Genomic DNA, 23514 nt, shown 5'->3' with positions numbered 1-23514 from the left:
GCACCAGTTCTGCAACATACAAGTAATATGGAGAATTGAAAATAGTATAATGGTGTCAAGTGAGATTGCTTTCTGACTGGTTCTTCTTACCCTTGGGTAATCCTTCTCCTTCATCCAAAGTATTTTTGCTTTTCACTCTATAAGTAAATATATTTATTCCTTCTAGACACCTCCTTAAAACTCATTTCTCTACACTGGCTTTGTCCACAATAAAGACTTGAGATGATATATCCTAGGAAAGCACTAACAGCTTGTTCTCACTGGGGTGAAATTATTATAATAATTTTATTATTATTTATATTACACTGACAGGTAGTGCAGAAATGGGACCCTCTGCACACTTTATGTTGTCATTCAGGTCCCCCACAGATTTCCCCATCCCACCCCCACGGAGCGTTTACCCTCCCCTGTCGCGGAAGGCCTGTTCCTCAGTGCCAATGTTTTCCTACCACAGGTGAAATAGAGGGAAAAGTCCAGAGGCCAATAATGTGAAGAAAAAAACCCTGTGTTCCCAAAGCAATTTTATTCTATGGAATATCCTTCTGCCTTGGTACTTTAGGAAACATTTTTCTGAGCAGGTTCTTCAGAGACCCCGAGGCAGCACTTTGCAGCTGCTCCTCAGCACCTCACTAGATCATACAGTACATAAATTTGATTGCACTCGATTACAGAACCATAGAATTGTTTAGGTTGAAAACGACCTCTAAGATCTTTAATCCCAACAGTTCCCTCCTGCAGCACTGCCAAACCCCACAAAACCATGTCCCCAAGTGCCACATCTACTTTTAAATACACCCCAGTCTAGCAGCAGCACAAGGACAGGAACAGAGTGCTGTTATTTAGGGTAATAGTTTAATGCAGGCATAGCAGAAAAGACCAAGCCCAAACTGACCAGAACCTTCTGTTATCCACCTTTTCCCATTTGGTCCTCAGGTAAATTATGTGTCAAGACAACATGGAAAATACCTCTTAGTACCAGGGGTGTATTGGAATCAACAGTACTGCACAAATTCTAATTCATGTAAAACCAGTATTGTTGAGTTCATTAATTTTAGCTGTCCTCTTTTTTTTTTTTTAATATAACCATAAACAGAAACAAATTCATAACCTTTTAGACATGTGTTTTCCTTCCGAATGGATATTACAGACATTATCAGACAGTGGTTTATAATCATGGTAAAAGGTTTAGATTGTCAATTGCACTACAGGTCTTGGAGAGTTTGGGTCAAACTTTTCATCCCTAACAAATGGTGATCTTAAGTAGCAAAACAGACAAACAATCTCCAGTGTGTGGTTTATTGCCCATTTCCTCTGCAGCTGACAGCAAAAAACCAGTGCCAAACGCAACCCACCCAGGCCAGTGGTCAGTTTGGTATGGCCTGTACAGCCAAACAATGACAGAATCCCATTAAAACACAATGAGCAATATTTGTCATTGGTGAGATGTTCAAATGCCAGCGTGTTCCCCAGTCAGAGAGCTGGGGAAAGGATATGGGGACAAGGGTACTAAAAAGAGAAGTTTCTAATTAAATACCAGGCTTTAAGAGCATGAGTAAGAATCACCAACTCGGAAATGTGAGCAGAAGGATGAAGGATTACCAGAACTGATGGCATTATGGACAGGAATCCTTTTAAAGAAAGACAGTACTATATTTAGAATATTGTATTTAATTCATCAACAAAACCACCATAGTAACTATTTATTACTACCCTCAAATGGGCCTTCAAATGAATATAAAATTTTATTAACATACACTTATTTGTACCAGGCACAACATACTTTGAGGAACAAGCTCTATAATTTAAAAAATACAGGTCAAATCAGTTCTTTTATTTTGACTATAAAGAGAATAATATTTCTTTAACAGGATCTGCTCATGGAAAAGGATCAAATCTCTGCTATTCAATATTTCTTAAACATCTAGAAAATGGTTGGAAATAAATACAAAATGTAATAATCTTCCTAAGCTTAAAAAACTAAACTGCTTTTTCCAAACTGCGGTGACCAGCCTGTTACAACAGCTAAACTGTACGAGTCTGCCCTGACAATTCTTTCTGCTCTTACTGCTAAGCACAGTCTAGAAAATGTGGCCTCGTATCTCTTTCCAGATAAAACCTTAATCATATAAACAAGGAGAGTGCTGGAATAAAGGATGCAACTTTCTATTACATGTATAGGTAGACATATAGGACAAAGAGAGCTCAGGATGTTCAGCTGGTGCCAACTTGGGTAACTCCTGCTTTTCTGAACAACCAGGGCTTGTGCAGTCAAGTGCTGTGTGTGAGAGCCCTTACTGATAACGTGCTCATTCAGAGAGAGTCCTGTTCCTGAAAGGTCTGTGAAACTTTACATGTACAGGAGAGAAAGAATGTGCGGGCTTCTAGAATTAACTTGAAAAAGAAGCAGAGACTGCAAGCTTCTCTGTGTGAGTGTGAGTGTGAGTTCTCTGCCTACTGGAAGGAATCCATGCCAAACAGCAGCATAGAAATGCCTCAACAGTGGTAAATTATTCAATATTATTCCAGTACAATATTATTCTTCAAAACTTCGAAGTTGTGACAGATCAGGTTTTAGTGCCGGCCTCCACAAAAAGCTTGAGTCAAAGCAGTCATGCTTACTGAAAATCAAGTTTCTGGCCCACTGGGAACTGTTCAGTACAAAGCTGGTAACACGAGCTAAAGATGATGGGGCAGGGAATGGGCACAAGGACAAAAATGCTCTGAAGGAAGGTGACAGTGTGTGAATGGTGACACAGTACCTGCCAGCACGGCTGGCCCGGGCTGGAGCTGGCACAGGGAGGAGCAGTCAGAGCATTTATATTGTCTTTAGCAAACGGGAGAAGATATTAAAGGGAAAGTTGAGTTTTTGTTCCTTTCCCAGTCATTTGTATCGTGCAGAGCACAAAGACATCGAGATCAGATTGGATTACTTCAAGCATTTAAGAAGTGAGAAACTCGAGGGATGCACAGTATCTTACAACTTGTCCTGGGAACAGGTGAAGGAATCCCGTAAGTGTGTGTGTCTGTGGAAGCTTATACTAACCACAGTGAGAGAAAGTGGAAGGTTTATTATCTTCTGGATAGGGAGTGGCACCGGCAATCCCGGGATGCGGGAACACGGACGGTGACACCGACAATCCCCGGGATGCGGGAACACGGGCAATGACAATGCCGGGATGCGGGAACCCGGGCAGAGACACCATCAATCCCCGGGATGCGGGAACACGGGCAGTGACACCGGCAATCCCCGGGATGGCGGGAACACGGACGGTGACACCGGCAATCCCCGGGATGCGGGAACACGGTCAGTGACACCGGCAATCCCCAGGATGCGGGAACACGGGCAGTGACACCGGCAATCCCCGGGATGCGGGAACACGGACGGTGACACCGGCAATCCCCGGGATGCGGGAACACGGGCAGTGACACCGGCAATCCCCGGGATGCGGGAACACGGACGGTGACACCGGCAATCCCCGGGATGCGGGAACACGGGCAGTGACACCGGCAATCCCCAGGATGCGGGAACACGGGCAGTGACACCGGCAATCCCGGGATGCGGGAACACGGACGGTGACACCGACAATCCCCGGGATGCGGGAACACGGGCAATGGCAATCCCGGGATGCGGGAACCCGGGCAGAGACACCATCAATCCCCGGGATGTGGGAACACGGGCAGTGACACCGGCAATCCCCAGGATGCGGGAACACGGGCAGTGACACCGGCAATCCCCGGGATGGCGGGAGGATCGGGCGCGGGGAGCGAGGCGCGGCCCCGCGGTGTCCCGGCAGAGCCGCCCGGTGGCCGCAGGGGACATTGCAGGGAATCGCAGCCCGAGGCTGTGGTTCTTCTTGGCGCCCCGGGAATGCCGGAGGGACAAGGAACGGGCGTTTGACAAACCTGAGCAGCGGGATCTGCCTGAGGGGTTTGAAAAACAGAGCTCAGGGCAGGATGGACGGGCACCTGTGCGCGTGCCTGCTGGAAAACCTGAGAGGAGCTGAAGGATGAAACATTTTATATATAAGGAGTTAAATACACTATTTGCATTGTCCCTGTCAAACAAGGATGGAAGCCTCTGTGGCAAAGAGAATCGGGGAACTTCAGAGCTTCTGCAGCTGATCCTTCAGGCTTGTTGAGGACATCTTGTCCAGCTGCAGTAAGAGCTTGGGCAGTTTCTAAATGTGTAACTACGAAGTCAGATTTGGCTCCTATTCTCTTCAAGCTCTTTTAAGCTTCTCTCTTATTTCCATTCCCATGTCTAACAGCAGCATCCTGTGTTTACACATAAAGGAAGCAGTGCACATCGAGTAACTACAGGCTCTAAAATTTGGTCCTGTAAGGTTCCAGTACTGAGTATCCCTTGGGCAGACACGAACTGTCAACTATTTTCCATTTTCTTTATCTTGCCAACAGAAGTTCATCGTGTGTAGGTACCAGTTCTCACAGCTGAGAAAAGGAAACTCTGCACACAGGGGACATTAAATAGGTATGAGCAGGGCTAAACCTCAGGCAGAGGGTGAGTGCAATAAATATATACTTATTTCAGAGTTGTTCTATGATGCTATGAAGTTTGTTTGTGTAACCAGACAACTGAAATAATATCAACCCACACCCCTAATGAAGGCCCATGCCTCAACAAAAGCTCATGCAGGGCTCAGACTGACATGCTAGTGGGTGCTGGTTGCTTTTCCAAGATTTTTCCGTCTGTGGGAAAAGAAAGAAGACCACAGATGACAGGAGACATCAGAAATAGGTGCAGGAGCTCTGGGATAGAGCAATTCCAGGAGCAGGAACAAAGTTCAGGAAATCAAGAAACTGTACATTGAAGAGATGATATATGATTTAAAAAGAAAATTATTGCTGTTAATCATGTTCATTTTCTGTCAGTGATCCGAACACTAGAAACTTGTGTTTTTCTCAAAGTGGAAGATGAGGTCTTGGTGTATGAATTAGGTTCCAGAACTGGAACCAAATATTGCAGTAATTTTTCCTCGGCTCTGGTTAAGTTAGCTTCATTACTTTCCATCTCTTTAATTACCTCTCAGCCTTGGGCACATGAGAGTTTTTGGCCATCCAGCTGGTGTGTTTTTGTGACTGCAGTCAGTGGGGAAGACAGGCAAACTTAGAGAAAAGCCTGCCCTGTTACACCCTCACACTGAAAAGGCAGCTGCCTTCACCAGCCTGTACCAGCACTGAGATCATTAATTCTGCTACCAATAAAGTGCCACCGCTAGAGGCTCCACCTTTAATGAATGAAGAAATCACTTTCACTTCCAGCCAAAGCCAGCCCTATATTATTAGTTCACTGGAGACACAAGTTTTTTCAATATTTATCGTACTACAGCACACCTCAAAATACTGCAGGACACTATGAATTAACTGTGCTTTTTCATCGTATTTTTTATTATTTCATTTTGTATTATTTCAATTGCTTAGACTTAAGGCAGGCTTTTTGATAAGGTGGGTTATTTATTCCATATATTTAACTTCTAAGTAGCTTGAAGGAAAACATTCTCCCATTACAAGGGGGAAAGAAAACAAATTTAAAACCCCCCAACACGTTAATTTTAAAGCAAATAATACCTATATGAGGTAGAAGTGATATATGGCAGAAGTGATCCTATCAATTAAAACGTGTTTATGTCTCTACTATAAATATCAATGTACAGCAGCAGAGATGCCTCTGGCACTGTCACTTATTCAGTCACAAGTAAACCATCGTGATGACAAATCTCATTTAGGAAACTTCAAAAGTTATTGGAATAATCATTGTCTTCACTTACCTTGAGACAACCAGAGGGAGAATCAGCATTTTCAGCATCCTCATCAGTAACTCACCAGGAAACTGGAAGTAACTAATTTCCTGCAAATACACGGAGACATACTTATTATTTTAAGCTAAAGACTGACTGTCTTCACAAGTGCTGCTAGAGCTGTGCATCAGATAACATTGCTAAAATCTGCACCTTTGCTGCAAAGATAAGGTGGCAAAGATAGCAGGCTTTAAAAGGTAATTTTAAAATCAATTAGATTACATAATGTGTTCTTATTCAGTAAACACACTGTATTGTTTGTTCCTTTACAAGAGAAGACAAAAATGAAATGTGCCATCTCTTGGAGACTGCTGTTACCCAGTTGCCCTGAATAGTCTCTCCATTCTGCATTTTGTCTGTTTTTCTAGGTGTGTTTGAAGCTATGGCTTGGACACAAATGATGTTCAGACAGACAGTGGTTTGCAGTACCAGAAGACAGAATTGGTTGAATTTAGTTGCATTTACTAGATGCCTTATTTTTAAACTGAGATTACTATTTTGTGCTCAGACAGTGCATTTATTAATTCATGTTGCTGTCTAGTCTGTCTGACTGATACAGCAGAAATGAGCACCAGCAAAGGGCTTAGTTAAAGTATACTGGGGGAGAATTCCCCAAGTGCCTTCAGTAACATGTTCTGCTAATGATGGGAACCTCAAATTTATTAATATGAAACACGATTAGCGTAATATAAACATCTGCACCTTGTGTATCTGATGCTGAAAAATATTCCCAGTTTTCTTTAGCTATATGTGTTCCAAAATAGTATAAAATGCAATATATTGCACTACCAGTTTCTGCAGGCCTATATTAAATGCTACATTCCATCTGGCTTAAATGTCCACTATTATTATCCATACCTGCAACATTCTACTGTGCCTCTGTCACGCTTAGCAGGTGTCTGAGAGACCAGAACCCTTTGCTAACCTGTTCTTTGGAATGTGTGAAGAGACCCAAGAACAGCGTAGATTGACAAACATGAAATGAAACAATATTAGCAAACAGATTCACGCGACTTTTACCCTCACAAGGCCACCCTGCAGTTCCCCCGGGTCCCGATGTCTTTTGTTATGTAAGTGTGGCATTTCCCGTGCAGAGCCGCTCTTACCTGCTGCGAGAGCCGCCGCGTCCTCAGGAAGAAGCCCAGGAGGCAGCCGATGGTGACGGACAGCACCGAGAGGATGAGCAAACCATTCCTTTTACAAACATCCTTGATCCGAGCGAGGATTGCGTCCAGGGCCACTGCCATGCTGTCCTCCCTGCGCTTCGGAGGAGAATCAGCATCCCATGGGGAGAGAATTCACTCGCTCCTCTTGTCCGGGTGCACAGATCTGGCTCTGGACAGATCAGATCAAAGCACTTCCAGTTCTGCTTAGCTGACCTGCAAGGTCACCCCTCTGCCAATAGCCACCAAGCTAGCAGCTGGCATTATTGTTCCAAATTAATACCAGCAATCCTATTATCAACTACATCATTAAGAGCCTGGAAGAAGATTAGGGAGCTCTGGAAAATTAGAACAGAATGCAGTAGTATTTCTAAAACAAGACTAGTTCAAAACAAAGTGACACTCCGGGGGGGAAGGAGATGCATCCCTCAGGCTCCCCAGTTTGGGGTCTGGACCCCCAAACCCAGAGAGGGAACCCTGCCAGCCCACGTTCCAACAGAGAACAGAGCAGTTCTCCAAAAGGGCAGAGCAGGTGACATTTTGAACAGGACTATCACAGCAGGGCAAGCTAGGTGAAACTGCGCTTCATTAATTAAAGCAGGCTTGGGGTTTTTGTTTTCATTGCCAAAAAAAAGCATGAATGAGCAGCATGAGAGACACGCATGGAACAGGAAATAGCCACAGACTGGAACATGCAAGGACACCTTCTGTCACTGGGCATTTGTTATCTTGGAAGTGAAATGATTTCACTTTTCTTCCAACCACTATGTTGATTAGAGTAGGGCCAATTTACTTTCAGAGGATTATCAGACTAAGCCACAGGGATTGCTTTCCTTTCCTTTGCTGTGTCCGCATTCAGTCCCAATGCTGGTTTTTATGCTAGTGAGTGTCTGATAAAAATACACCACCAGAACCATTCTCATGCCATGCTTTCTTATGAAAGCATTTCTGTAGTTTCTGGTATATTCTAAGATTATTCAGTGTTTTTATGGAAAATATTCCCCACAGTACTACAAGGTTTTGTGTTAACAATATTACATTTTATACCGTGATAAAGTATTTGTTGTTAAGTGCTCATGTATGAGTGAAAAAACCTCAGGAGAGATTAAACTGTTCTTTTTGGGGGCAGAATCCAAATCCTGTGTAGTCGGTAGGACACATGGATACACACAAAAAAAAAAACCCAGGGGGAGGGGAATAAAAGAAAAAATATGTGGAATGTGTATTTTGAACATAAAGCAAAAAGAAAAGGATTGCAGAAAACCAAGAAAATTGCAGAAAATTTTATTAATGAACCAAAACCTTTTATTAGCGTGTATGTAAGAGGACTGATGCTGAGCCGTCCCAACACCCTGGTAACTTTGCTACCTTAGCAGCACGTATAAAAGTGACTTTTGGAATGGAACGACAGAAAAACGCCTCGCGTTTCCCGTTCGTTCCCGGGGCCGGGGAGGGGCGGTGGGCGGGGCCCGGGAGGTGGGCGTGTCCAAGGGACTGGCAAAGGGCGTGGTCCCTAGGGGTGGGCGTGGCCAAGGGAGAGGCGGGAGGCGGGGGCCCCTGGATGTGGGCGTGGCCAAGGGAGGGGCGGTGGCCTGGATGTGGGCGTGGCCCCCGGGAGCGGCGGCGGGCGGGGCTCAGCGCGGGCCTGACGCGCATCATGGCGGCGCGGCAGCTGCTGAGGGCGGCCCCGGGGCGGCGCGGCTATAGCGGCGCGGGCGCCGCCGAGTTCCTGCACCGCAGCATCGTGCCCACCATGCACTACCAGAAGAGCCTGCCCAGGTACGGCGGGGCCCGCCGCTCCGGGGACGCGGGCAGGGGCGGCGCGGGGTGTCCGCTGTGAGGAGAGGGCAGAGGGAACGCCCGCGGTGCGCGGCTCGCTCTGTGCGCGCTCCCCGCCGAGTGCAGCGGAGCGGGTTCGGCTGTCCCGGTGCCGGTGTGACCCACTACAAACCTGCTAATGAAACCCCGTGAGTGTAACGGGACTGTGCCACAGGAAACAAAACTCAGGCTCGGAGAAGTTGACAAAGATACTGAAGAGGAAATTTGTGAGAAAGGTGTCCAGCACTCAGCTGAGGGGGAGGCCCGAGCAGGGCTGGCAGCCGAACTGTTCCTTCTGCAGAGCTGCCTCTCCTAGCAGTGGTCCCGTCACTGTGTTTCCTGTAAGGGATTAGCTCCCGTCACTGCACCTTGTTTACCTTTGTAAAATGACAGTCAGTTCGGTTTTCTGCCTTATTTCCCAAGAACATGATGGTGTGCTGACTGGTGCCCTTCTAGTTCCCTTGCGTCCCTTATTCCACAAGAAACTTATGAGGCATTTGAATAATGTGCATAAGTATTACCCAAATGTATAGATAATATAATAGTATATACAGTATAGTGTGTGTATATATCTGTATGTATAGTATATATAATAGTATAAGGAAGGCTATAGAAGCAAGGAGGTAAAGAGATGACTGTAAGAAACACATACCTTCATACATCATCCATACTCTTGCTCATCAAGTGCACATTTCTGTGTTCCCCGTCCTTCAGACTGCCAGTTCCCAAGCTAGAAGATACAATTACGAGATACCTGAATGCCCAGAAACCGCTTTTAAATGATGACCAGTTCAGGTATGGACAAACACACATTGCAGTGTCATGTTCTGCTTCAGAGCCAAGTGTTAGTATAAAAACTGTGACTTGTGACAGCATTTTGCCTCTTTTCTTGATTGTTGTAGGAAAACTGAAGAACTTGCTCATGCCTTTGAAAAGGGGATTGGAAGAGAGCTGCATGAGCAGCTGGTTGCTCAAGACAATCAGAACAAGCATACAAGTTACATTACAGGTATGTTGGCCTCTGGGTGTAGGACACCTCTGTAGATCATCATACTTCACAACTGCTCATAATGCCATAAATGTAATAGGCTGAAGCTTTAAATAGCCCAGACACTTGCAATAACCTGCTGCGAACACTCTCTGTGGCTGTATTTGAGCAATTTCAGAGGCTGGTAGAAAGAAGAATGCTCATTATCTAACTTCATTTATTCAACCAGAATTCTGGGTAGATGGGTACTGGAACAATGGTATTTTTTCATGAGTTTTTAGGGTTTAGGTAAAGAGGAGCTTGTCTACCACTTCCCTTAAGGAAACTGAAGTAATGATTTCCAAATAATTCCATGTTATTTAGCAAGAAAACTAAACTTTGAGGGAGGGGAGGGGTCACAGAGTATAAGTAATTTTGGGAGGCAGAAGTGGTCAGTACTCAGGACTTAAAAGCCCTTAAAACTACAAAACTATGTTCTTTTAAAGAGCCAAAGAAAAGGGGTGACAGAAACAGGAAAATGAGAATAAATAGAAACAAATCAGGAGAGGGAGAGTATATATGTGTGTATATATATATACTTTTGATTATTCTGCTTTGTTACTGCTTCAACGTGCAAGTGTCTGCTCATGAAAGTATTGGGTAGCAGCAGAGATGGAAATAATCAAATACCTATGGAAGTAGAAGTTTCCATGTTGCCCAGTGAGTTAATTTCTGTCTTTGCTGTCTGTTCAGACTGCCTGATAAGGTGTTAGCTGCCAGTCTGTAGAGAATACCAGATTATTTCACAAAAACTGCTGGTTGCTTTGTTGTATTTTACTTTCCATTCACTTTGAACAACATCTTGGGTTTTAAGTGATGGCTTTATGTTGTTCATCAGTGCTAACCAGTATGCTGCTTTTTGTCTATGAATGGTGGGGTGTCTGTATTGCTTTTTGTTCAGTAATTTTTCTTCTTTATGCTTCATAAAAGACCTGTTCCACTTGAAATTGATTTCTGAAAGTATGTGGAGTTGTCTCTGCCCTGGACTTTCAAGTCTGGGATTAAGAGGCTACATGTTGATGACAGATGTGGTTTTAAAACTGTAGATGAGTGTTACTTACTTACGTGTAAGAACCTGTAATTAAAGTTGCACCTCAGCCGCTGGAATTACCTGTTGCCCTTCTTAAAATCCAGGTAGAAGGTTCAACCTCAGCAAGATGCACTCGTTGACAGAGAGTTGCAGAAATTAATAGTTTAGGTAAAGGCATGAACCTGACCAAATATGAGGTGTGGACCAAAATACAGAGCTGGGGAGCTGCGCTGTATGTCCTGGCAGTTAAGGTTCATCATTGAGCCATAAAGAAAACAGGGACTTGGCCCTTGTTGCTAATGACATGGACCCCCTTGACATGGATTATTCCAGACTCAGTATTTTTATGATTAGCTGACAGTATCCTTCTTCATAATGGGGGTTTGGAGAAGCCTTGGGTGAATTATTGCACGTTTGTCTTGTTTAAAGGCACTTTACTCTGTGCTTATTCACGACCCTCTGGTCTGACTCAGGAAGCTGCTGTTGTTCTGACCTCTTTCTCAACTCTCAATTTTCAGGTCCCTGGTTTGACATGTACCTCAAAGCACGTGACCCTGTTGTTTTGAATTTTAATGCATTTATGTCTTTTAATCCCGATCCAAAATCGGAATACAACGATCAGCTCATACGAGCTACAAACATGACTGTTTCTGCCATACGTTTTATGAAGACCTTCAGGGCTGGTTACTTGGAACCAGAGGTTTTTCACCTCAATCCAGAAAAAAGTGACACTGAGATCTTTAAAAAAATAATCCGATTTGTGCCTTCTTCAATTTCTTGGTTTGGTGCCTACATGGTCAATGCTTACCCCCTAGATATGTCTCAGTACTTCAGGCTTTTCAACTCTACACGGATTCCTAAGCTCAACAAAGATGAGCTTTATACAGATGAAAATGCAAAACATTTGTTAGTGTTGAGAAATGGAAATTTCTATGTGTTTGATGTTATTGATAGAGATGGAAACATGCTGAAACCCTCAGAAATACAAGCACACTTGAAATACATCCTCAGTGACAACAGTCCGGCCCCGGCCTTCCCTCTTGGCTACCTCACCAGTGAAAACCGAGACACGTGGGCATTGCTGAGGAAGAATCTGCTGGAGAATGGCAATGAAGAAGCTCTTCAAAAAGTAGACTCTGCCATGTTTTGTTTAAGTTTAGATGATTTTCCTGTTAAAGACCTTGTGCACTTGTCCCACACTATGTTGCATGGAGATGCTGCAAACCGCTGGTACGACAAATCCTTTAATCTTATCATAACTAAGGATGGCACTGCAGGAATTAATTTTGAACATTCCTGGGGAGATGGTGTGGCTGTGCTCAGGTTCCAGAATGAGGTTTTCAAAGACAGCACCAAGACCCCGGCCGTCAGCCCCCAGTCCCAGCCTGCCTCAGTTGACTCCTCCAGAGCAGTGCAGAAACTTGACTTCAAGCTGAACGATGCCTTAAAAGCGGGGATTACCAAAGCCAAACAGAAGTTTGATGCCACTGTAGAATCGCTGTCCCTTAACATGATTCAGTTCCAGGAAGGGGGCAAGGAGCTGCTGAAGCAGAAGAAGGTGAGCCCGGACGCCGTGGCTCAGCTGGCCTTCCAGATGGCGTTCCTCCGCCAGTACGACCAGACCGTGGCCACCTACGAGTCCTGCAGCACCGCAGCCTTCAAGCACGGCCGCACGGAAACCATTCGCCCCGCCTCTGTGCACACAAAGAAATGCTCCGAGGCCTTTGTCAAGGAGCTCTCCAAACACAGCACGGGGGAGCTGCAGAGTCTGATAGTGGAGTGCTCCAAGTACCACGGCCGTTTGACCAAAGAGGCTGCTATGGGTGAGTAGGAGTGCATCAAACACTCCTCCTTTTGCACTAAAATGTCTATTAGGGTTGCTGTAAATGCTTATAACTAAATAATTTAATGTTGATAGAGGTCTAATGACAAAAACAGTAGCAGAAGGCTGCAGTTTAAAGTGTATTCCCTCATTCTTACTCATTTGATAGAGATGAGTCCCTCTGTGCTTCCCACAGCACCTTTCATGTGTTAGAGATTTTTTATACCTCAGTTTTTGTCCTTAGAACAGTTAGACTATTTGAAGATTTCGTAAATACTTAGTGCATGTTGAACAAGAACTTTGGCTTACGTCTGAGGAGATACTGTCTTAACTCTGCAGGGGAAAAAGGCTTTAACAACTTCCGAATCAAACTAATTTTTTGGCCATGCTGCTCCTGGCATTTTTCTAAACGCTTTCTTTTGAACTGTCCTTCCCAGAAGTGTTTAAATTGACAGCAGTAAAACTTACTGTTGAATATTATCCCATAGAGTCTAAAATTTGCTGTCTTTTGCTGGTGCAAGATGCTCTTTCTCTTCAGATTGATACATTTTAGGATAGGCTTTTTCTGCATTAAATAACTTGTCTATGTTCAGATAAATAGTTAATCAAAGAATTGACGGATACATGTTAAAATTGCCTGTTAACACTGCACTTTTGTACTCTCCTGATCCTGTTGAGGCTTGCAGTAAAACAAGCAGGCCCCGTTTTCCTAGGATACGGGCATGGAAAGTCTGAAAAATATTTCTTACCAGTACACAAATAAACCCCAGCCCTCCTCTTTTGTGGCTGAGGTGAGTTTCCTTCCCACCACAGCCAGGCACCTCTCTCACAGCTGTTATTTCCCCACAGGCCAGGGCTTTGACCGGCATCTCTTCAGCCTGCGCTGCCTGGCCTTGTCCAAGGGGGTGGCGCTGCCCGAGTTCTACCAGGACCAGGCCTACGCCCGCCTCAACCACAACATCCTCTCCACCAGCACCCTGGTGAGCCCGGCCGTGCAGCTGGGCGGCTTCGGGCCCGTGGTGCCCGATGGCTTTGGATTGGGCTATCAGGTGCAGGATGACTGGATAGGCTGTAGTGTGTCCTCTTACCCAGCCAGGAATGGTGAGGAGTTCCTGCAGTGTATATACAAGTCATTAGAAGATATCTTTAATGTTTTAAAGGGCAAGAAAATCAGTAGTTAGGTATTAAGACATTGGGACGTTTTGCAGTTGCAGAACAAGGTGCAGATTATGTCTAATTGACATATTAATCAGTGTTCTGCATGGCTGAGATTGGCCAGCTTAATTGGGTTTGTGTATCCTCACTGAACTTGGATACTGTTAGATTCTCTAGGAAATTTGTATCTATTTTAAAGAAATCAATTACAGACTTTGAATGCATTTCAGGAAATACAGACATTAACTATGTCAAATTAACTAATAGATCGTGTGTTTTTAAAACACATAATCTAAAATAAGTATTTTTATTGAGTTAATGAACTTGGAACACCTGTTCCATGAGTGTTTGGACAGACTAAAGTACTGTGATACCACTCTTGAACTGTTTGGTTTTAAAAAAAATACATGCAATAATTTTAAACATGAAGGAGTGGTTCCATTTGCACTCTTGCAGTAAGCTTGCTTACTAACTTGTCACACTTATCTCTTTAAACTTGAATTAATATCAGAACTGATTGTGCCTCAACTGCTTGAAGCCTTTCCCCTGTAACAGCTTTTAGAGACACAAAAAATGAAGTGAGGGGCTTTAAGTAACCTGCAGCAACCAACTGGGTTGTTAAACTGACTGGAAAAGACTGTGTTTTAATAAAGCTGTCTATAAATAACCACAAAGTCCTTTTATTGCCATATCTAAATCATTCAGCATGGTAGACCCTTTATCAATAGCTCATGTTTCTTACAAAGGTTGGAAAGAAAACTGCTGCAAGGATTCTGCACTCTGCCTGGTGTGTAGCCCTTGAATTCCTGCCTTTTACCCTCTTGATTTCCACTCTTTTTTTTTCTGGGAGGCCGAGTCTTTCTGTGGAGCTGAATTGCCCAGTGGTGTTGGCTTCTGTGGTGCAGCTCATGTCCCACTGGCCCAGAGGCTCAGAAACTACTTCCCTTTGCTCTTCCTTTGGGTATCTCAAGCTTCCAGGTCCTCCCAGAGTCTTTTTAATTTAGCACAGTAAGTGTAAGCAATACCCTGTCCTGGAAGTATGAAATAAAAGTTCTAGCAGGGGAGAGGCTTTTCATATGTAAGCCTGAAGGCTTTGCTCCTGTAATGTGCTGTTCTAGTGTGCAGCTGAAAAGCAGTATTTTAAAACTGACTTTAAAACTTGGCATGATTTTTTTTTTTGTTCATTTAAACAAAGAAAGGAAGGTGGTAATTTGGGAAGATGCAGGAAATAACATATCAGGAAACAATAATCAAACCAAAAGTCTGAATAAGATTCACGAAAGGTTGGCTGGGCTTTTTTTTTTTTTTTTTTTTTTTTTTGCGGGGGGTGTTTGGTGTGGTTGTTTTGTTTTGTTTTGAAACATGAGAACAGCTGGCAAGATTGTGAGTGCACTCCCCAGGAGTACAAAGTCTGTCTTCAGCTAAAAATGAGGTTTACTTAATGACACGCTTGGAAAGATAACTTGCTTTCCAGAGGATTGTAACTGTGTAAAAAGCTTTGGTGTTCTCAGGAAACTCACCTCAGTCTTTACCTGAAGTGGCAGAAGGCTTCTTTAAGGTGTAGCTGTTCCCTGAACAGTGAACACAGTGCCTTCACTAATGCTTGTAGCCATTTCCTCATGATAGGAGTGGTGAGTGGGAAGACTTTATTTGCTTAAGTTAGAGAATCAAATGTGGCTAATTCCTGGTGACCAACTATTAAAACCTTTAAGGCTGGAAGTTGTGTAAGTAGTTACTCAATCCATTAGCTAAGCTACAGTCCACCACCACCATGTAACTCCAAAACCCCACAGCATTAAGGATGTGGCCCAGCTCAGTCAATATGAACTATTTCAGTTTGTACTGAGGCCAGTCCAAGTGCTCCATGGGAAATACTTTATTAGGGAATGCTGGGGACAGAAAGTACAACTCAGCGGTGTCGGTGAAAGGTTGAACTCGATCTTGAAGGTCTTTTCCAACCTTAATGATTCTGTGACCTTAGGTTTCCATTTCTGAGGTGCAGCCATGTAAAAAAGTAACCCCACGGAAGCTGCATATCTGATGTGTACAGCTCCTCCATCAATAACCATGTCGTAGTTTGTTAGGGGTATGAACTTCAGCATTTTACAAATTTATGGGTAACTTCATAGATTCCAACAGATTCCTTTGTTTTTTCATCATAGTCATTCCAGTCCTGTAGGAAATAAGATTTCAGTGTTAGTCACAGAGGACAAAATGCACACAGACTGGAATTCAAATTGGAACTAAACATTACTCAAAATTTGGGTTTTAGATATGTGTAGAAAGTAAAATTTTAACAGAGTAGCAAAAGCACCATCCTGAAATTAAATGAGCTTCAGTCTCAATGTTGTCATCCATATGTATATATATATTGCTGGGGTTTATTTTGCTGTGCAGTCCCCAGCCTGTCCCCATGGCAGACAAACAGCAGCCATGGCAGGTGAAAGGATTATCTATCATTTACAATACCCCAGTCAGGTGGGTAAGCAGACAAGCAGATCCTGCCAAGTAGGATACCAGGGAACAGATTTGACCTTGAGATTCCTGCTCACAGCCAAGGAAGATTTGCAGTGCTGGTGTCATTATTCTGAGCTTTGAAGGACAGTGTCTGTATTACTCTTTAACCTCTCTATGCACAGGACAGTGGATCTTCCTAGGAAAATCAACTCACCACTTGAATAACCCCAGCTATTTGGTATTCCAGGCTCTTGCTCTCTGGAATTCCTGAGTGACTGAAGTCTTTGCCAGCTGCTAAGTTAACAAATCCATACTTCTAAACTGACACTGTTAGTAATGCTGGTTGTTCATACTCGATTCAGTTTCTCTCTCCAGCTGTGGCCTTCCTGTGGCTACAGGAAGAGCAAAACCAGTCTAGGGTGTGTATTTTGGACTAATGACATGGGGAAAACAAGCTCGAGAAGTAGTTTTGCTAGTGAAACTAAGACAACATACCTTTTCTGACAAGTTTATGTCATTGAAAGGCGTGCCAGATTCTGCACCTTCAGCAGCAAACCCTGCCTGCAAACACATTTGCAGAAAGTTTTTTAAATTACATTGTACTGACAAAATAATATATATGATCATTGAAACATTTGAAGAAAGTATCTCAGCACAAAAATGTATTGTATTGTTTTTAAAATAGGCAGAAAGAGTGGGCAAGCTCTTTCCTAGTTAGGGTTAGCATAAGGTTGGGATTCTGCTTGTGCATTGGGAAAATTCAATCCAAGCAACCAGAGTAAAATGATGCAACACTGTTCCCCTATTTTTCCCAGCAAGAAAAAAGTGTTTTCAACTATTCTAGATAATGTTAAACCTTAGTTTCTAAGTTGATGTAGCAGCATCCAATTATTACCAACAGTTTTATGTTCAGAGTCCACACAGGTATAATAGCTTTATAATATACTGCAAGGAAAGTAATAGAAAATGTGGAAGAAAATTAACAGTTCTAGCTTGAATATTGTCAGAATGCAAAACACTCCAGAGAAGGAGCAGCTTGTGTTGGATTTAGGTACACAAGTGACAAGCAAGCTTTATGTGTAAGGAGGATCAGCTGGCTGAGTGAACAGATTAGCATCTCAAACAAGCATTTCACAGAGGACAGTTCTTCACTGCCATCACTGCTGCTGTTTTTAGGGAGTGGAGAAAGGACAGCGCTAGGAAATGCTCTGGTTCATCTTCTATAGGAACAGCAGAACTCTTCTGAACTGCAGAAGTAATTTCATCAGAAAGATCTAATTTACCAATTTCGGCATCCAAAAATTCACTGAAATATCTCTTCAGGGATTCAGGTACTCTCTAGTCAAGTGCACCCAACTCAGAATATTAAAACTTTTTTACAGCTGTAAAGTCTTTGTTCTGTAGATAAAATTGGCAGCTAAAATGCAGAGCTATAAACATCTACAGTTTGTAGTCTTCCCGTAGATTATTCATAAAGTGCAAGTTCCTAAGTAGCAAAGCTTTCAAGCAGGAATAACCTAATAACCATCCTGGAACAAAGGAATAACTGTTCATCCAAAATAAAGACCCCCCTGGCACACTGCAGTGGAGATTCTATTTATAGCAAATTCGTTGTAGGTTGGCTTTTCTGGGCTGTTTCTTAGCACAGCATCCCAGTCTGAGAGAAGGATAAGACAGGTTTATATTTGTCAGTCTATTTACACCTAATCTGACTGGAATAATAGGTTAATTATAGCAGGGAGTTAAGTGGCATGGAGCATGACCATGCACAAGAGATGAGTCACTGCAGGCTGGCCCTGAAGAATCCTTTAACTCTGAACCTCGAGGTGTACTTTGCACTAGCCTGTAACCAGAACCATTTCAAATAGTGTGTATTTTATCACTCTAGAAGAAGTGCTTTTAAAAACAGAAACAAATCACAAATAAGAACTCACCTGCGGTTGAAAGTCAACTGGTTCCAGACCTCGGCATTCAAACTCCACAATTGTTTTGAATTTCTCGCTGTCTTCAGCCTGTAATTGAGTCAGAAAACCATTAGTTTCCATCTAATAGAGACAGTGACAAGCATTAGGCTAGGAGTGGATTGCTTTAAAGGCAGCACTATCATTCCTGATGCCCCAGGTGAGAGCAAAATCCTAGGGCTCATTTCACAGGTGGTCACTAACTAAAATTTCTTAATCTGCCATGAGGAAGCCTTCAAAAGAAAACCTAGAGGGCATTATATAATCACCTCTAATTTGGGTGATACAATTCTGTGTTGGCTTTTGAAAAGTATCAGATTATTCTACACTTGAGACTGTGCAGGAGTCTACAAGTCAATTTCTGTCCAGGGACAACACCAGCTTTTTGTGTTCTTGAAGGAGGATGATAAACAAAACCTCAAAATACTGTTACTGCTTGTTTATCTTTCACTTGTTACATAGAAGAGGAAACAAACTTACATTGTAAGGCTTGATTGTCTGACTTAAAATCTCTAAAACAAAACAAAAAGTATACAAGTGAGTGGCACTGTGTCTTCAGTTTTATTCAGCACAAATCAAGCACCAGGATCTTCTTTCACAGCAATTTCCTTATACAAAGCAAAAGAAACAAAGTCAGCAAGCATTTCCTGAAGCTGGTCTTCAAAAGGTAGAATTCAATTTTTCTCCTTTCTCCTGATAAGTTTGCACTGCACCATTTTTCCATACCAATGCAAAAAGATTAGCATGCTTTTGTAAAATAACAATACAGATGAGTTTTGTTCGTGCAGAAGCCTGGACTCACCAGGCCTTGCTCTCTTCCTGAACCTGATCTCCAGAATGGGCCTGTTGGGAGCTCAAGCACCAGCGCAGAAGGGAAGAAATCCCTGGGGAAAGCTCTTTACAAACAGGGTCAAGCAAAAAAGGGGACTGAAAGATAACCTGTAAAACAGCTGCTGCGTGGCCAGCGCCCCAGCACGTACCGATGGAGTTCTCCCTGGAGCACAGCTTGCACTTCTGCACCATCGTGGCACTTCCCCGGCCGCCCTTCAGGGGAGCACTGTCCTAAAATCCACAAGAGAGACATTTTGAACCACTGCAAACCTCTGCAAAGGTAAGGGCGTTTTTACAATGATCTTTAGCTTTTTAAAAATACTGCAGCAAGGCAGTTTATTTTTTTTAACTACAGAGATTAATAATTCAACAAGCTGCAATTATCAAAGAATCTGTTCTAGACTTTCAATAGGGAATAATAGATATTTATGTCTTACCCATATAGACATGCTCTACTGATTCCACAAAATATATTTTACCATTCAGCTGTATGCACCAAAAAGGGATGATTATTGCTAAGGGCAAGTATCCCTGACAAATTTTATCCTGCTTTTTCAGCTTTCAAATGCTGATTTAGCATGCTTAAATCATCTTGATTTACCTAACCTTCTCCAAAATGATTCCGTCAGCAGAGAAATATGCTACAGGCACAACCTTATTTTAATACTACTTCAAAATGTCTTTTTAAATTATTTTTTTACAGAAAGGTGTTTTTAAAAACAGATTAATACTTGGTTACCAATGGTAACCATTCAAATTGTCAATTAACAGTCTCCAAATTATTTAATATGGAACATGACAATTTTCTAAATGCACATAGCTATTGAAAAACGATCTCATGTGGAGGGTAAGCTGTCACATCCTTGATGCGGATAGGTGTGTAAGAGGCAGGTTTGTGTTTTCATTTTTGCTTAGAGGTAGGTTATGAGGGGCACACACACCATCAGCCGCAGGTACTGCCACTTTTCCGAGACTTCACCGCAGTTCCCACATTTCAGCTGGAGAACACAAATCGGAAGGTTGGAAGCTGTCAATAATCAGGGACCTGCGCCGCTCCCGGCCCCGGCCCCGGGGTACCTTGAGGTACCATCGGAAGTCCTCGCCCTCGGCCCGCAGCCGGGTGATGTTCTCCAGCGTGGCGCGGAGCTGCAGCCCGATCCTCTGCAAGGCAAGCGGCGGAGCGGCGTCAGCCCCGGCCGGCCCGGCTCCCCTCGCCCCCACGGCCCGCGGGGCTCCGGCCAGAGCTCCCCTCTCCCCCCATGGCCCGCGGGGCTCCGGCCAGAGCTCCCCTATCCCCCCCATGGCCGGCGGGGCTCCGGCCAGAGCTCCCCTGTGCCCTCACTGCCCGCGGGGCTCCGGCCAGAGCTCCCCTCTCCCCCCATGGCCCGCGGGGCTCCGGCCAGAGCTCCCCTCTCCCCCCACGGCCCGCGGGGCTCCAGCCAGAGCTCTCACGTACCCCCATGGCCCCGGGATTCTGTGGAATTCCCTGCTCTCCGCTCCCCGCGGCCGTGCCCTCAGCCAAGATGGCGGCCCCGCGCTCCCTGCCCGGCTGAGCCGGCGCGAAGCCGCGTCTGCCCTCAGCCAAGATGGCGGCCGCCACCGCCCCGCCGCGCGGGATGGCGGGAGGTGCCTCTGGGCAGGGGAGGGAAAGCGGGAGGCACCGCTGTTTTAAACACGTCAAGTAATCACGTTTAGTTTTTTTGTTTTGTTTTTCATCGCAGCGTCTTCTTAGAGAACACAGACGTTAAGAGAAAGCAAAAGCGCGGTTTGCCAGCACTACCATGGGAGTCCACCCTCAGAGTCTGTTACAGAGTCTTTTACTAATGCCGCACAACAGATCTGCTAGGCTAGAACTAAACTAAATATATTCTAGGTTGCTTTTTAGCTTCTCTGAAGCTGAACGACGATCAGTGAAGATCCTGGATGTCTCCTGGGTGGCTTGTTGGGTTGTTAGTTTGTAGAGGCAAGCGGTATCCCCGGGCTGGAATGTGTGTCTGCTGTAACCACTTATGTTCTTGTCCGGCCAACAGAATACCAGCTCAGGATGTTAACAAAAGTTTGCTTTGACAGCTGGCAAAAGTGTAATTTCATAGAGCCTGGCTTCATTCCTTTTTCTATTACTGCGCAGAGAAGTACACTTGTGTGGGTGATACAAGTGAAGTGACACTGAATGCACCATTATAAAAGTGTTAGAAGTCAGTCTCTCACCACAGCTTAAAAATTAAAAATGCAACTCTCACCCTTTTATTGAGTCATTGACAGTTCGTAACAACAACAAACACAACAATCAAAAAAATAATCTAAAGTACAAAAAAATTTCAGCAACAGTGAAGAACTGGAACAGGATCCTCTCTTCCCATCCCTACTGCTAACACTGCAATACAAACTTCAGTTTGTCTGATTTAAATTGGCTTAATCTTGAAGTGGAGTCCAATAAGACTGAAGACGAGACACTTAAGGTCCTGGACCAGGTAGTAGAACACTCTCAAGCCTTCTGGATCTCTGCAGTGCACAACGTAAGGAAAAAAGGGGAAAAAAATGAAGACTGATGCTCTTAGAGAACAGTTTACAGCACTAATGTATTAAAAAACCCCAGAGCCTATATGGGGACTTTTCAGATGTCATCTTAGACGTTAACAAATTTATTTCCTTCTACACTGATTGATTAAATACTCTGTACTCCAACTGTGAACATTTTAAGTCTTTACAAAATAAGCATTTTTATCATGAAAGCAACTGTCAACAGCACTTAGGATTTTACCCCCACCTCCCCCCTCAAAAGTCAGTCTTTTCAGCTTAGATGAAATACAGATACCTTGATTCTCCCAAAGAAATTGGTACAAACAGGCCAGTGGCAGCTCAGACTCTCTATGCATGTAACAGCTCTTACAGCACGGTGTGCTCTCAGTGAGTTTGAGAACACAGCCTGTAATGCCACAGTCACAGTCTAAAGGCATTTGGCACATTGTGCTGCAACACAGAGCACTGCTGCCCCAGGAGCTGATTCACACTTTCAAACAATACACATGTATCAAATAATCAGGAAGTTCTAATACAGATTAATAAATAGAAAGAAGGGCAGCATAAAAAGCAGAGTACGTACTTGGACTGATTTACGTCAATGAGGGAACCGATTTTTGACGTGGTAAAGGAGATGTGCTCGTCACCAATTACTATCTCGAGCTCCTGAAAAATGAAAGGTTATAGGAACTCACTGCTTCATGGTACCAGTTACAGAAACACTTCAGTACTGTGATGGTTTTTATTTTTTTATTACAAATTTTTATAACAAAGACATCAAATGCAGCAGGTCTGTGGATTATATTTCCACAACTACACTGCCATTGAGGCACTACTCAGGTTTTAAAGCAGTATTTGTTTCCCTTTCGGCTGAAAACAATACTGTCTTGAAGAAAAAGTTTAGTTATGCTTCCAAGGAGCTAACGTATGAAAATTAAAGAGCAATTAGAAGAGACACTGTGCACCCTACCTGTCGGCCCACTCTGTCAGGAGGAGGCCACAGAGCATCATCTTCTTTCGTGATTTCACTGTCGTCGATTATTCTCTTCAGCTCCTCCATCACACTCTTGTGCACATAAGCCTGGACACAACATTCCAGCAGAGAAATAAATACAACCCAGCAGCGAAATGCAACCCCGAGCCCTGCCCAGGGTCCCCTCCGCCGGCTGCCCTGCCCAGCCGCCCCTCTGGCTGGCACACCCGCCCTCAGCCGCGCCGCCCTCACCTCTTTCCGGATCATCACATCGTTCTTGTAGTTGCTGTTGTTGGCGTAGCGCAGCTTACCTGTGGGGAGAGGCCAGGAATTAAACCCCGCCGGGGCTACCCGGGCCCGGCAGCCCAGCCTCCGGGAGCGCCGCCCACCTCCCCCGGCCCCCCGGCCCCCCGGCCCGCTCTCACCGTCGGGCCGGAACTCGAACTCGAGGAATTCGTGTCCGAACTTCCCCTTGTGCCCCACGTAGTAGCGCAGGTAGAAATCGCTCGCCATGGCCGCCCCGCTGCCCGGCATGGACGTCACAGCGCGACAGGCGCGCGCCAGGAAGAGCGGCGGCGGCGGGCGCGGGCGCCCCCTGGCGGGCGGCGGTGCGCGAGGCGGGCCCGTGAGGGGAGAGCCCGGCCCGCTCCCTCAGCTCAGCGGGGCTGCACCGGCGCCGAGCCAGCCCCCACCGGGACACGGCCGGGACACGGCCGGGATCCCGCCGGGACACGGCCCAAAGCCAGCTGGGGACAGCCCGTAGCGACACGAGACCGTGTCAGGTGAGGGATCGCCGCCTCTCCGCTGTTCCCAGGGCAGAGTCCCAGGCCCTCCGCGGGCCCCGTGAGGGAACAGTTATTCACTAATTACTAATAACAGCCTTCTAGTAATATTAGTCATACCATTGATGTATAAGGGGCCATTTGTGATGAGCACTGATG

At 44.7% G+C, this 23514-nt stretch overlaps 4 protein-coding genes across 4 annotated transcripts in view; 1 reads left to right on the top strand and 3 right to left on the bottom strand.

The window, feature by feature from the left end:
* The window catches only part of SLC1A7 (solute carrier family 1 member 7), a 42490-nt gene extending 35427 nt beyond the window's left edge, over positions 1–7063 (bottom strand). The window contains exons 1-2 of the mRNA XM_063407071.1: positions 6923–7063; positions 5787–5866 (exon numbers count right to left, since the gene is read on the bottom strand). Coding sequence (XP_063263141.1) covers positions 5787–5866; positions 6923–7063 — 221 coding nt within the window. The remainder of the gene's footprint in view (positions 1–5786; positions 5867–6922) is intronic.
* Positions 7064–8579: 1516 nt separating this feature from the next.
* Positions 8580–15543, top strand: CPT2 (carnitine palmitoyltransferase 2). Its single transcript, XM_063407064.1, has 5 exons — positions 8580–8758; positions 9512–9592; positions 9700–9806; positions 11373–12677; positions 13526–15543. Exons 1-5 carry the CDS (start codon positions 8637–8639, stop codon positions 13855–13857), a joined length of 1947 nt encoding a protein of 648 aa, XP_063263134.1. The 5' UTR covers positions 8580–8636; the 3' UTR covers positions 13858–15543.
* Positions 15544–15683: 140 nt separating this feature from the next.
* Positions 15684–20821, bottom strand: CZIB (CXXC motif containing zinc binding protein). The gene is made up of 8 exons (XM_063407066.1): positions 20537–20821; positions 20158–20241; positions 20022–20078; positions 19230–19311; positions 18730–18761; positions 18223–18300; positions 16784–16849; positions 15684–16004 (listed from the first exon to the last, which is right to left on the bottom strand). Exons 1-8 carry the CDS (start codon positions 20540–20542, stop codon positions 15927–15929), a joined length of 483 nt encoding a protein of 160 aa, XP_063263136.1. The 5' UTR covers positions 20543–20821; the 3' UTR covers positions 15684–15926.
* Positions 20822–21294: 473 nt separating this feature from the next.
* Positions 21295–23156, bottom strand: MAGOH (mago homolog, exon junction complex subunit). Its single transcript, XM_063407065.1, has 5 exons — positions 22999–23156; positions 22826–22884; positions 22571–22681; positions 22184–22266; positions 21295–21582 (listed from the first exon to the last, which is right to left on the bottom strand). The coding sequence occupies exons 1-5, from the start codon at positions 23105–23107 to the stop codon at positions 21483–21485; spliced, it is 462 nt and encodes a 153-aa protein (XP_063263135.1). The 5' UTR covers positions 23108–23156; the 3' UTR covers positions 21295–21482.
* Positions 23157–23514: the final 358 nt, after the last annotated feature.

This window comes from Prinia subflava, chromosome 10, assembly GCF_021018805.1.
Source record: "Prinia subflava isolate CZ2003 ecotype Zambia chromosome 10, Cam_Psub_1.2, whole genome shotgun sequence".
Taxonomy (NCBI): domain Eukaryota; kingdom Metazoa; phylum Chordata; class Aves; order Passeriformes; family Cisticolidae; genus Prinia; species Prinia subflava.
Note: the sequence above shows the minus strand (reverse complement) of the source record. Positions and strands in the feature narration are given on the sequence as shown.